The sequence below is a fragment of the Entelurus aequoreus genome, linkage group LG07, assembly GCF_033978785.1.
Source record: "Entelurus aequoreus isolate RoL-2023_Sb linkage group LG07, RoL_Eaeq_v1.1, whole genome shotgun sequence".
Taxonomy (NCBI): domain Eukaryota; kingdom Metazoa; phylum Chordata; class Actinopteri; order Syngnathiformes; family Syngnathidae; genus Entelurus; species Entelurus aequoreus.
Genome location: NC_084737.1, coordinates 6,185,594 through 6,200,880, shown reverse-complemented (window position 1 = coordinate 6,200,880; position 15,287 = coordinate 6,185,594). Strand labels below are relative to the sequence as shown.

At 37.1% G+C, this 15,287-nt stretch overlaps 1 protein-coding gene across 2 annotated transcripts in view; it reads left to right on the top strand.

Annotated features, from left to right (window-relative positions):
- The first annotated feature begins 1,090 nt into the window (after positions 1-1,090).
- Positions 1,091-15,287, top strand: part of ccdc135 (coiled-coil domain containing 135) — a 29,234-nt gene continuing 15,037 nt past the window's right edge. The window contains exons 1-8 of one of the 2 annotated variants that reach the window (XM_062052486.1): positions 1,091-2,759; positions 3,954-4,175; positions 4,311-4,486; positions 4,617-4,770; positions 7,566-7,691; positions 9,994-10,188; positions 11,198-11,323; positions 11,385-11,603. In XM_062052486.1, coding sequence (XP_061908470.1) covers positions 4,332-4,486; positions 4,617-4,770; positions 7,566-7,691; positions 9,994-10,188; positions 11,198-11,323; positions 11,385-11,603 — 975 coding nt within the window. In that variant the 5' untranslated portion in view covers positions 1,091-2,759; positions 3,954-4,175; positions 4,311-4,331. The remainder of the gene's footprint in view (positions 2,760-3,953; positions 4,176-4,310; positions 4,487-4,616; positions 4,771-7,565; positions 7,692-9,993; positions 10,189-11,197; positions 11,324-11,384; positions 11,604-15,287) is intronic. The other variant, XM_062052487.1, reaches the window with a different exon arrangement.

Genomic DNA, 15,287 nt, shown 5'->3' with positions numbered 1-15,287 from the left:
GTCAAGGAAAGAAAATAAAAGCAAATACAAATAGAGTATTAAATTAATAATAATAATATTAAGCAATATGATGAAATTCAAAAGACTAAAAAGGGCTAGCTAAATCACTTTAAATGTTTTCAATAAAGATAAACTTAAGGGCTTTTGTACTTTTCATCTTTTTCCAAGATTTAATTGATCATTTTAAACCATTAAGCCAATTAGAAAATGTAGGTTTTACTTTGAGAAAACGACATTTGTGTACAAAAAAAATTGCTTGGAGCATAATATATTGTGGGTGCAAAATATATATATATATATATATATATATATATATATATATATATATATATATATATATATATATATATATATATATTTTTTTTTTTTTTTTTTTTAAATTTTTTTTATATATACATATATATATATATATATATATATATATATATTTTATATATATATATATATATATATATATATATATATATATATATATATATATATATATATATATATATATATATATATATATATATATATATATACAAAGTGCAAAGCCATAGCCTCACACAAGTTCAGTAAATAATTTAAATTTGGAACACAGCATCATCGTTTTCACAGCTTTTTGCTTGTTAGAGGTAGAAAGTGTTTTAAAGAAGAGTTCTAATTCTTTTTTAAAGGCACAAAAAACAGGTCGGGTATTGAGAAACTTACATTTATGAATATAAAACTTAGCTTGGAGCATAATAATGTTGTCAAACATTTCTATGTTACCATCAACCGGAAGTCGCTATTATTTAAAGACAAGCGTGTCTTCAAATCGCGACTTCCGGTTCTGGTGTTGATATGAAATCTTGTTTTTGCTCCGTTTTTTTCGTTTCTGCTTTTCGACACCAAAAAAGTAAGAACACAAATAAAAAGAGCAGTTTTTGTTTTGCAATCCACATTGATACAAATAAAATAGAAATGGTTAAAACATAAACGTACTGTAACAAACTGTTCAGGATGTCCCAAGTTACCGGAGTGTGTTGGGTAAGGAGGAGTGTTGTCCCTCCAGAGTTGCCGTAGGGCTGTGACGTAAGAGGTCTATAAAGGTTGTTGTGGAAGGAGGTGTGTAAGAATGACATTAAAGAAGTGGTGGAGACCGGACCTGCTCTCATGACTCCCATTTATTATTTTATTATATAAGTACATTGTATAGGCGAACCCAGGACACTCGGCTACATTGGTGGCAGCGGTGGGATTTTAACCGCTGTGTTGAAAAAAAAAAAGAAGAAGAAAGTGTTACACGGGACTTGTGAGTTTCCAGTTAGCTGCACGTGTATAGTTAGCTTCCTGGCTATTTTGCGGACACGTGGTGTGGTGACGACGACCATTTTAAGCCTGACAAGGCACTGTTCGACAGACATTCACACGGCATGAATGCCAAAAATTGACTTTTTTTTTAACCGCTCCCTTCACCGGCGACAGGAGCCAGAGTTTCTCAACTGGTGCGAGGCAGTTGGAAGTAGCCGTTTGCACGACGGCGGGAGCCAGCTGCAATGAGGAGCTCATTGAAGAGAGACTGTGGGCAGCTTTTGGACAGAGACAATTGATGGACCGCTTCGGGTCCAGCCTATCAGCGCGTGTGCGTGCTCCGGGGGAGAGCTTGGAGGTGTTTGCTGCGGATGTGAGCCGGCTGGTTACGGAGGCGTTCCCGGCAATCTTACTACTGGCCCTTCATGATGAGAGACATCCGTCGGTGGTGTGAACAGTGCAGAGCGTGTCGAACTCGTAGGTGCCCTTAACGTCCCCGTGGGCGGGTCCCAGATTTGTTGCCCCTCCGGAGGGTGGTCATGGACATTCTGGAGTGGCCCAGACGTTCAGAGGGTATCCCAGGTTTGTCGGCCCCTCCGGAGGGTAGTCATGGACATTCTGGAGTGGCCCAGAAGTTCCCATGGGGGGCGGGGGGGGGGTCCCAGGGTGGTTGCCCCTTCCAGAGACTCTGCCAGCACCACTAGATGGAACTTTATTGATTCCTTCACTGCCTATAACCCCGAGGCTGATGGCATGATGGCGCGTCACAATCGAACTATCTTGCAGGGGGTGATTGGAGCGACCTCCCTCGCATCATCGAACTATCTCGCACAGGAGCGATTGGAGCGACCTCCTTCGCATCTACAAGTGTTTGCATGTTTTGAGGGGCCAGGGTGCTAGCCTATGCAATACTTTGTGGATCAGATAAAAATATTGTTGATTTGTTGTGTGCATGAAGATTGTGAAGTTTTTTTGTTTTTTTTTCTCTACTCTATTTCCCCTTGTTTGTTACCTATTTTGTTTGTGACGAAACGGGGACGTTTCTAATTGAGGGGGGGACGTATGTAACAAACTGTTCAGGATGTCCCAAGTTACCGGAGTGTGTTGGGTAAGGAGGAGTGTTGTCCCTCCAGAGTTGCCGTAGGGCTGTGACGTAAGAGGTCTATAAAGGTTGTTGTGGAAGGAGGTGTGTAAGAATGACATTAAAGAAGTGGTGGAGACCGGACCTGCTCTCATGACTCCCATTTATTATTTTATTATATAAGTACATTGTATAGGCGAACCCAGGACACTCGGCTACAGTACCATTCATCAGCACAAATTTACATTTCGATACCTTGTAGCGCGGGCTGAAGTTTTTTTGCTGCGCCGAGTCACTGAACATTACGGTAGTGTTGCGCGTGCGCAGGTCAGTAACCATGGAGACCAGACGACAACCGTAAAACGATTTGCGGACCTAGGTTAACAAAGTACACTTGACGACGGTAGGTTTGGATTTCATTGTTTGTGTGTGTTTTAAAAATGGTCTTTTAAAAAGAATCTCACGAACTGTGTTCAAATCAGTTGTTTAGTGCTACTTTTTGCTGACATAATGAGGCGTTAGCTAGAAGGTTCCATGCTAGCTTGATGTTTCACGATGAAACTACCAACATGGACGACCACGTAAAAGTAAGTTAAGTTAAGTTAAAGTACCACTGAAAGTCACTCACACACTAGGTGTGGTGAAACGTTCCTCTGCATTTGACTCATCCCCTTGTTCCACACCCTGGAAGGTGAGGGGAGCAGTGAGCAGCAGTGGTGGCTGCGCTCAGGAATCATTTTTGGTGATTTAACCCCCAATTCCAACCCTTGATGCTGAGTGTACATATGTTTGTATATATATATATATATATATATATATATATATATATATATATATATATATATATATATATATATATATATATATATATATATATATATATATAAATTCAGTGTTTAAAAATTGTGTTTTGAAATTCAGTTTTAAAAAAAATTATTTTTTTACACTGAATTTGAATATACTGTTTTTTTTACCCTAAATTTTTATACACTGAATTTTCTAATACTGAATTTTTTTACACATTTTTTTTTTGCTACGTTTTTATACACTGAATTTTTAAATACTGACTTTTCTTACACTGAATATTAAAAAACTGCCTTTTTTTTTGCACTGGATTTTACCAATTTTTTTTTTTACACTGCATTTTTATGAACTGAATTTTGAAATACTGAAAAATTTTTTACATAGATTTTTATACACTGAATTTTAAAATACTGCACTTTTTTACCTTAAGTTTTTATACACTGAATTTTAAAATACGGACTTTTTTTACACAGGATTTTAGAATACCGATTTTTTTTCCACACTGCATTTTTATGAACTAAATTTTCAAATACCAAAATTTTTTACACTGAATTTTTTTTCACTGAATTTTCCAATACAGATTTTTTTACATAAGACATTTTTATACTATGATTGTTTTTGCTACATTTTTATACAATGGTTTTCAAATACTGCATTTTTTTCAATGAAATTGTCAGCAAAATTCAGTGTCAAAAAAAAGGTTTTGTGATAAAGACACAAATGAACCTCTGTAGTTTAAAGAAAGATGTCTGTGCATCACAACCAGTATGTCTTGTGTGCCAATCAAACACAGAGCCAAGTACGCCAAAGTCAGCCTTCAAGAAAAACAACTGATTGTCACAGAATTCAAAGGCAGTAGGATCCATCCATCATCCATCATCCATCCATCCATTTTCTACAGTAGGATGTGTTGAGAAAAGCCAGAAGCAAAAAGGATGCGGCAGTGAAAGTTAGATTTATTGTGGCTCTTGCTTGAAAGTCTTTTTCCCAGTTTGTCAAGCAGTGCATTCTGAAGGTATGTGAACAGTTTGTTCAAATGTTTGTCAAGAAACACCACCTGTAACTGGAATACATGATAAATACACAAAGTTATTTGGCAACATGTTACTTCACATGGTATTTGGACACCTGTATTTATTCTGTCTTCTAGTTGCCACCGAGGGCAGCCATCATGTGGTCCTTCGTGAGGATGAACTTGAGACCCCTGATCCAAGGGATGGACACGGTCATGGAGACCGACAGCGAGCAGCAATCGGATAGTGAAGACGAGGACGAGGAGGACGAAAAGAAAGTGAAAGTACAGGAGTCTCCTCCAAGTGAATACCTGTAAGTTACTGATTTGTCTTCATTGTCTCGTCAAGAAATAAATCACGTTTTTGGCTGCCCTGCCGACCCTCCCTGTCCTTCCTCACTATTGAGCTTTAGAAGATGTTTGAAGCCCGATGTGTCCCTGCAGGTCCACTCCAACCCTTCCCGACTCATACAGGCAGAACTCCCCCGGCGAGGTCCGCCTGTTGGCCATCGCCGACAGCTTCCAGCGTCAGTATCGTCTTTTGTGTTCCGAGCGCAAGCCTCTGCTGCTCTTCCCCATGAACGAATGTGGCGTCAAGGTACGCTGGACGCCCCCCCCCCCAAGTGTACGGGGACAAATTGTGCCTTTTTATTATTTGCAAACAAAAAAAACATTTTAAAATATATTTTCAAACAGAAATTAAGTTTGGTTGCAAATCCTTTTGTTTTTATTACGACTCAGCTTCAATGTATAATGAATCAGTATCGGCTTTGATATTTGAAGTAGTCCGTAGTCACACCCATGTATGGTCAGGCCATCATCCAAGACTGACCAATAAAAACACACTGCTCAGAGAAGGCCCCGCCCACAAGATTGAAGTTCAGTCCTAACCAAAAATTGGATTTGTAAATCCCCCCCCCCCCCCAAAAAAAGTTAATCACAAAAACATTTCTAACCTCCCAAAAAAATCACAACCTAAAAAATATTTGCAAAAAATTTGCAAAATTGAAAAACAAAAGAAATCGCAACCCAAAAAATTATTTGCAACCTCACAAAAAATTGTAACCAAATAAAGATTTTGCAAAAAAATGTGCACATTTTCAAAACAAAATCACATTTGCAACCAAAAAAAAGGATTTGGAAGCAGAAAAAAAAATTTACAAACAAAAATGTGTTCTAAGCAAAACAAATTTGAATCCCCAAAAATATTTCCATCCTAAAAAATTTGAAAATAAAAAATAGCATTTGGATAAACAAAAGCGGTTTGCAACCCCGCCCCCCCCAAAAAAAATTGACAAAAAAAGATTTGCAGACAAACAAATAAATATATTTCAACCAAATATCTTTTTTTTTTTGTTTAAAATCTTTTTTTTACAACAAATACAAATATTTCTTACCAAAAACAATTGCAACCAATAAAATGGTTTGCAACAAAAAAAGGATTTGTGACCAAAAGACAAGTTGTAACCTCCCAAAAAAATCACAACCTAAAACATATTTGCAAAAAATGTGCAAAATTGAAAAACAAAAAAGAAATCACAACCTAAAAAATGATTTGCAACCTCACAAAAAATTGCAACCAAATAAAGATTTTGCAAAAAATTTGCACATTTTCAAAACAAAATCACATTTGCAACCAAAAAAAAGGATTTGAAAGCAGAAAAAAAAAATTACAAACAAAAAATGTGTTCTAAGCAAAACAAATTTGAATCCCTAAAAATATTTCCATCCCAAAAAAATTCCATCCCAAATAAAGTTTTTGCAAAAAATTTGCACATTTTCAAAACAAAATCAAATTTGCAACCAAAAAAAAAGGATTTGGAAGCAGCAGAAAAAATGTACCAAAAAAAAAAAGTGTTCTAAGCAAAACAAATTTGAATCCCCAAAAATATTTCCATCCCAAATAAAGTTTTTGCAAAAAATTTGCACATTTTCAAAACAAAATCAAATTTGCAACCACAAAAAAAGGATTTGGAAGCAGCAGAAAAAATGTACAAAAAAAAAAAGTGTTCTAAGCAAAACAAATTTGAATCCCCAAAAATATTTCCATCCCAAAAAATTTGGAAATAAAAAATAGCATTTGGATCAACAAAAGCAGTTTGCAACCCCCCCCCCCCCAAAAAAAAATTGACAAAAAAAGATTTGTAGACAAACAAATAAATATATTTCAACCAAATATCTATTTTTTTTTTTGGTTTAAAATCTTTTTTTACAACAAATACAAATATTTCTTACCAAAAACAATTGCAACCAATAAAATGGTTTGCAACAAAAAAAGGATTTGTGACCAAAAGACAAGTTGTAACCTCCCAAAAAAATCACAACCTAAAACATATTTGCAAAAAATGTGCAAAATTGAAAAACAAAAGAAATCGCAACCCAAAAAATGATTTGCAACCTCAAAAAAACTTGCAACCTAATAGAGTTTTTGCTAAAAATTTGCACATTTTCTAAACAAAATCAAATTTGCAACCAAAAAAATGATTTGGAAAAAGCAAAAAAATATTTACAAACATAAAAGAAATTTGAATCCCAAAAAATATTTCCATCCCAAAACATTTGGAAATAAAAATAGCATTTGAATTAAAAAAAACGATTTGCAACCCCCCCTCAAAAAAAAATGTTTTGACAAAAAACAATTTGTAGACAAACAAATATATTTCAAACAAAAATCTATTTTTTTTGGTTTAAAATCTTCTTTTTTTTTTTTTACAACAAATACAAATATTTCTTACCAAAAACAATTGCAACCAATAAAATGGTTTGCAACAAAAAAAAGGATTTGTGACCAAAAGACAAGTTGTAACCTCCCAAAAAAATGGCAATTCAACTATTTTTTTGCAGAAAAATTGCACATTTGCAAGACATAATTTAAAAAAACGATTTTGGAAGACCTTTATGGAAAGTAAAAATCGAGGCCCCAGATTTCCCTCGCCCGGACGCGGGTCACAAAGTAAGTAAAAAAAATATTTGGAACCAAACAAAATATTTGTAAACCAAAAATAAATTTTGCAACAAAACATAATTTACAACCAAAAATATGTCTAACCCAAAAAAATTGCATCAAAACTATTTCTATCCAAAACAATTTGCAACCAAAAAACAATACAATGATTTTTAAACAAAAACGATTTGTAACCAGAAAAAAAAAAATTAAACCAAAACATAGTTTGTAACACCCAAAACATCGCAACCAAAAAAATAGTTGCATAGAATGTGCAAGTTTTCAAAACTAAAAAAGAGATTTTGAAGTAAAAGAAAAAAATTCCCGACTCAAAAAAATGTTTGCAGCAAAATAATTTTTGGGGGGTAAGCAAATCTTGTTTGATAGAAAATGCCATTTTTTGTGCGGTCGCATACGTAGATCCATGCACATTTCTCTCCACTGTGTAGAAGTTTGTGTCAACCACGCTGCGACCCACCATGACCAGCCACCCGGAGCTGCTCTACTGGGAAGGATGTGCTTCGTTTGTGGCCGACTTCCTGTCTCTGACTCCTCTGGAGCCGCCTGGAGAGCTGGTGAGTGAGCATCACGCTCCATGCAAACTAAAGATGTGGGAGTCTGTCCAGAGGTGGGTAGTAACACGCTACATTTACTCCGTTACATCTACTTGAGTAACTTTTGGGATAAATTGTACTTCTAGTAGTTTTAATGCAACACACTTTCACTTTTACTTGAGTATATTTATAGAGAAGAAACGCTACTTTTACTCCGCTCCATTTATCTACATTCAGCTCGCTACTCCCTACTGATTTTTATCCATCTGTTAATGCACGCTTTATTTGTTTTGGTTTGTCAGACAGACCTTCAAAGTAGGATCTATCGCATGCCTGAGTTTCACCAATCAAATGCAGTCACTGATGACGTTTGACTCCGTTTCACCAATCAAATACAGTCACTGGTGACGTTTGACTCCGTTTCACCAATCAAATACAGTCACTGGTGACGTTTGACTCCGTTTCACCAATCAAATGCAGTCACTGGTGACGTTTGACTCCGTTTCACCAATCAAATGCAGTCACTGGTGACGTTTGACTCCGTTTCACCAATCAAATGCAGTCACTGGTGATATTTGACAGCGTTTCACCAATCAAATACAGTCACTGGTGACGTTTGACTCCGTTTCACCAATCAAATACAGTCACTGGTGACGTTTAACTCCGTTTCACCAATCAAATACAGTCACTGGTGACGTTTGACTCCGTTTCACCAATCAAATACAGTCACTGGTGACGTTTGACTCCGTTTCACCAATCAAATACAGTCACTGGTGACGTTTGACTCCGTTTCACCAATCAAATGCAGTCACTGGTGACGTTTGACTCCGTTTCACCGATCAAATGCAGTCACTGGTGATATTTGACTCCGTTTCACCAATCAAATACAGTCACTGGTGACGTTTGACTCCGTTTCACCAATCAAATGCAGTCACTGGTGACGTTTGACTCCGTTTCACCAATCAAATACAGTCACTGGTGACGTTTGACTCCGTTTCACCAATCAAATGCAGTCACTGTTGACGTTTGACTCCGTTTCACCAATCAAATACAGTCACTGGTGACGTTTGACTCCGTTTCACCAATCAAATACAGTCACTGGTGACGTTTGACTCCGTTTCACCGATCAAATGCAGTCACTGGTGACGTTTGACTCCGTTTCACCGATCAAATGCAGTCACTGGTGACGTTTGACTCCGTTTCACCAATCAAATACAGTCACTGGTGACGTTTGACTCCGTTTCACCAATCAAATACAGTCACTGGTGAGGTTTGACTCCGTTTCACCAATCAAATGCAGTCACTGGTGACGTTTGACTCCGTTTCACCAATCAAATGCAGTCACTGGTGACGTTTGACTCCGTTTCACCAATCAAATGCAGTCACTGGTGACGTTTGACTCCGTTTCACCAATCAAATACAGTCACTGGTGACGTTTGACTCCATTTCACCAATCAAATACAGTCACTGGTGACGTTTGACTCCATTTCACCAATCAAATGCAGTCACTGGTGACGTTTGACTCTGTTTCACCAATCAAATGCAGTCACTGGTGACGTTTGACTCCATTTCACCAATCAAATGCAGTCACTGGTGACGTTTGACTCTGTTTCACCAATCAAATGCAGTCACTGGTGACGTTTGACTCCGTTTCACCAATCAAATACAGTCACTGGTGACGTTTGACTCCGTTTCACCAATCAAACAGAGCCAGGTGGTCACGTGATTAACTGCACATAAAGTTTCAGCGGCAACAAGCTTAAGCTTACATGAACTCAACATCAAATTTGAGGAAGCACATGGCGGTAAGTAACCTTAGTAGATATTTTGGCTGTCACCGTAGGCTGATGTTAGCTTCCCTGCTATGAATCACTGTCAAATGTACATCGTGTGGGGACATTTATTAATGCACTGCAGCCTCATAGACAGACAGACACACACACACACACACACACACACACACACACACACACACACTCACGTATGCATACAAACACCTCTCAGAAGTGCACAGTGTGCTCCCAGGTGCAGCCCACACCTATCAGTTTATGGTTTGCGTAAAGGCTAACTTGTTATTTTCCTTTGTAATCTCTGCCTACTGAGCCTATGGTGCTGTTAAGTTATTGTGGCTCAATTTGCCTTACATTTTTACTTGAGTAGTTTTTTCACAACATACTTTTTACTTGTAGTCAAGTAAATATTTGGGTGACTACTCCTTACTTTTACTTGAGTAATACATCTCTAAAGTAACAGTACTCTTACTTGAGTACAATTTCTGGCTACTCTACCCACCTCTGAGTCTGACTAAAGACGTGTGTTCCAGCCCAAGTTCTTGTTCTCGGCCACGTCGGTGCTGCACAGTCAGACGGCCACGTGTTTCGAGTACTCCGCCGTGCTCTGCAGTCTCCTGCTGGGCGCCAACTACGACGCCTACTGCGTTAGCGGCTATGCTAGCAAGGAGATGTGCCTGCTGGACCAGTGCCTGCAAGAGTGCCACCTGCTGGACAACCAGGCCAAGGTAAGTGGGCCAACTAGGGGTGTAACGGTACACAAAAATGTAGGTTCGGTACGTACCTCGGTTTCGAGGTCACGGTTCGGTTCATTTTGGGTACATTAAGAAAACAACAAAATATACATTTTGCGGTTATTTATTTACCAAATTTGCAAAATCTTCCACCAAAAATATTTTTCTTAGTGTAATATTTGATGTGAAGTAATGGGAACCTTGGATAGGTCAATAATTCATAATAACATTGATTTTGATTCAATATTATGTTTTGAGCAATGACAGTTTGAAAGAGAAAAAAACAGCTTTGTTTTATTAGTCAACATTGCAACTTTTTCTGAATTACATTTAACCTTTAAGCTTTTTTATTTCACTTTTGTTATGTTTTTGTTTATTTGAATAGTATTTTTAGAATGTGCCGTGGGCCTTTAAAACATTAGCTGTGGGCTGCAAATGCCCTCCGGGGCACACTTTTGACACCCCTGCTGTAGATAATAAAAAATTAAATGTGATAAATCTATGGATAAAAAGCAGAGCCTGGCGACGCATGCGCGTTTATCATAACTCTCTCTCTGTCTCTGCCCCTCCCTCACCAGTGCTGCTGTTTGTTTTGTTTTTAACCCCTTCTTAACCCTGAACGTACATTGAAAATACACGCAACCCTAACTCAAAATGCCGGACATTTGAGGCATTTAAGAAACTCCGCCCTGACAGCTCCGCAAAAGAGGACATGTCCGGTGAAAAGAGGACGTATGGTCAGTCTATCCTAGCCCGTTAGCTGCTAGCATGCCGTGTGTTGTGCCTCGGTGTGCATTGTTTACACAACGTGCGTTACGCTACTTAATATGTCCGTGTGGAAACTCGTTCGGTTCACGGAACCCCCGTACCGAAACGGTTCAATACAAATACATGTACCGTTACACCCCTAGGGGCAACCCTAAAGTGAAAAAGTTAAAGTCCCAGGGATAGTCACACCCACACTGGGTGTGGTTGCGTGGCGTGATCGTGACATGGCGTGCAGGTGGAGGGCGCCGAGGCGAAAAGCGAGAGCGACAACGTACTGAAGCGGGAGGTGAAGAGCCGCTTCCTGACCAAACAGGCCGAAAAAGAACGGGAAGAAGCCGAGGCCAAATCCAAGAAGCACGAGGTAAGGTGACCCAGGAAGTCTGAAGTCATCATCTCACATCCGTTTGGGCCTCCTTGGGCAGGAGGAACCCCAGCCTGCTGTTGACGCCCTGAGGGGTCTGCGGGTCCACTGCTGGGTTCTGGTCCTGGCCGGGTGTCGCAGCGTCCAGGAGAACTTCTTCATCGACCCGCTCACAGGAAGGAGCTACAGCACCACGCACGACCACTTCCTGGGGGTGGAGAGCGTGTGGAACAACCTCAACTACTACGTCAACATGCAGGACTGCAAGGACGTCTGCGCCGTGAGTCACACAAATGCAGCAAGTCTTAGTCTGTTCCAGTGTCGAACTGTGATGTTGTAACAGTTAGGACTTCTCAGGGGTGACTTCAGGGTCAGCCCGTGGGGCATTTTTTTAAATGGCCTGCGCACATTCTAAAGATACTACTAAGAAAAAAATATTAAAAAACATAAAGTGGAATACAAGAGCAAACAGGAAGTGGCTTTTTTTTTTCTTTAAAGCTGTCATTGCTCAAAAAAAACAAAACAAAAAGAATCAAAATCAATATTGTTGAAATGTATTGACCTATTCAACCCCCCCCCCATTTACTTCCGGGGTCATTTCCTCTTACGTCATTTCCTCTTACTTACGTCATTTCCTCTTACGTCATTGACAGCGAACAGACAGCGAACAGAGAACTAAAAAAAACGGAATTTAACGAATAAATGTAGTTTTAATAAAGTTTGATAATGTTGATTGATAATGAATTAACTTATTGTACACTGTTATTCATTTGTGCATACTGTGTGTCCACGAGTCAAATGTGCAGTCAGGAATATCCTCAAGTTAATTTGTCCGATTAATACAGACATTTTGTTAACGCTATAATATAAAAAATAATAAAAAAAACAAGAATCCTTCCAGCGACGGGCAGTCAAAGCCGAAGTGCTATCGATCGCTGTCAATGACGTAAGAGGAAATTACCCCGGAAGTAAATGGGGGCGGGGGAAGGTTTTTGTAGGGGGAAGAAATTTGGCGTGACAGAGCCTTTATACTGTACATCAAACATTACACTTTATTACTGTACAACAAACATTACACTTGGAAATATTTTGGGTGGAAAATATTGCCTATTTTGTGTGTTTGCTATTTAAAAACAAAGTTGTCTTTGACAAAAAGGGCATAAAACAAAAAAAATAAAAACAAACATTAAAAAAAAGTTACAATCGACAGATAGATCTTAAGTTGATTTAGAGTAAAACATTAATAAAAATAAATGACATATTTTAAACACTTTTATGAGTGATCCCAGAAGGGACAAGCGGTAGAAAATGGATGGATGGATGGATGAGTGGGGCCTATTTGGATCCCCAAGAATCTTTGTGGGTTTTGTAGGTAAAAATGGATTAAAATCAATGTTGTTATGAATGATTGCTCTATTTAAGGCTCAAATAACTTCACATCAAATATTCCACTTTAAAATATTTTGGGTTATATATTGCATATTTTGTGTTTTCCATATAGAAAACAAATAGTGGCAAAAAATAATACTAAAATCATTCTAATCATCAGATCCGAAGTTGCTCTATAAACCTAGATGTTGAAAGTTAAAAAATGAAATAAACGTGTGACTTATTTTTTACACATTTATGAGTGGGGCCCTTTTGGAGCCCCGAGAATTTTAGTGGGACTTTTTTGCGATGGCATCGCTCAATAAATAATAATGAATTGAAATCAGTGCTGTTATGAACTAAGGCTCCAATTACTTCACAGTAAATATTCCACTTTGACATTTTTGGGAGGGAAATGGCATATTTTAGGTTTTTGCCATTAAAAAACAAGGTTTTCTTTGACAAAAAGGGCATTAAACATAAAATAAGTTTTTATTGTTGTACTTGAATCTTAACAGATAGACCTGAAGTTGATCCAGAGATTTAAAAAAAATAAAAGTAATATATGACTTACTTGAGTGGAGACATAAAGGTTACATCCATCCATCCATTTTCTACCGCTTGTCCCTTGTGGGGTTGCGGGGGGTGCTGGAGCCTATCTCAGCTGCATTCGGGCGGAAGGCGGGGTACACCCTGGACAAGTCGCCACCTCATCGCAGGGCCAACACAGATAGACAGACATCATTCACACACTCAAAAAAATGACTCATTGGATGAACTCAATTAAAATTAGGGCAGGATTTCCATCCAATTGACTTCGATTTGATGTCTTTTGCAGTATATATTGATATCGCTTTATCGCCCAGCCCTATCGGCCTTTTTAAAAAATAAAAAAAAGTCCTTCAATTTATTTGTTATCAATTATGTGTCTATCATGATATATATTTTTGTTTTATGGCCCAGCCCTATGGGGATTTTTACAGAATATTTTTATTTTTTTGAACTGATTTTGATTTTATTTATTTTGCGATATATATTGATAACATTTTATTGTCCAGCCCTACGGGGATTTTTTCAGAATGTTTTTTTTTTTTAATTGATATCGATTTTATGTCTTTTGCAATATATATTGCAATTGTTTTATTGCCCAGCCATATCACTCTTTTTCCAGAATGTTTTTTTTTTTAAATTGATATCGATTTTATGTCTTTTGCAATATATATTGCAATTGTTTTATCGCCCAGCCATATCACTCTTTTTCCTTTTTTTCTCTCCATTTTTTATATATCTATGTGTCTGTAATGATATATATTGATATCGTTTTATCGCCCAGCCCTATCGGCCTTTTTCCCTTTTTTTTTTTGTTATCAATTATGTGTCTATCATGATATTTATTATCGTTTTACGGCCCAGCCCTATATGAGTTTTTTCAAATTGCTGTTTTTTTTCATTGATTTCGATTTGATGTCTTTTGCGATATATATTGATATCGTTTTATTGCCCAGCCCTACGGCCTTTTTTATTTTTTTTTAACATAAGTAATGTGTCTATCATGATATATATTTTTGTTTTATGGCCCAGCCCTATGGGGATTTTTACAGAATATTTTTATTTTTTAGAACTGATTTTGATTTTATTTATTTTGCGATATATATTGATAACATTTTATTGTCCTGACCTACGGGGATTTTTTCAGAATGTTTTTTTTTAATTGATATCGATTTTATGTCTTTTGCAATATATATTGCAATTGTTTTATCGCCCAGCCATATCACTCTTTTTCCTTTTTTTCTCTCCATTTTTTTATATATCTATGTGTCTGTAATGATATATATTGATATCGTTTTATCGCCCAGCCCTATCGGCCTTTTTCCTATTTTTTTTTTGTTATCAATTATGTGTCTATCATGATATTTATTATCGTTTTACGGCCCAGCCCTATATGAGTTTTTTCAAATTACTGTTTTTTTTCATTGATTTCGATTTGATGTCTTTTGCGATATATATTGATATCGTTTTATTGCCCAGCCCTACGGCCTTTTTTTTTTTTTTTTTTAACATAAGTAATGTGTCTATCATGATATATATTTTTGTTTTATGGCCCAGCCCTATTGGGATTTTTACAGAATATTTTTATTTTTTTGAACTGGTTTTGATTTTATTTATTTTGCGATATATATTGATAACATTTTATTGTCCAGCCCTACGGGGATTTTTTCAGAATGTTTTTTTTTAATTGATATCGATTTTATGTCTTTTGCAATATATATTGCAATTGTTTTATCGCCCAGCCATATCACTCTTTTTCCTTTTTTTCTCTCCCATTTTTTATATATCTATGTGTCTGTAATGATATATATTGATATCGTTTTATCGCCCAGCCCTATCGGCCTTTTTCCTATTTTTTTTTTGTTATCAATTATGTGTCCATCATGATATTTATTATCGTTTTACGGCCCAGCCCTATAGGAGTTTTTTCAAATTACTGTTTTTTTTCATTGATTTCGATTTGATGTCTTTTGCGATATATATTGATATCGTTTTATTGCTCAGCCCTACGGCCTTTTTTTTTTTTTTTTAACATAAGTAATGTGTC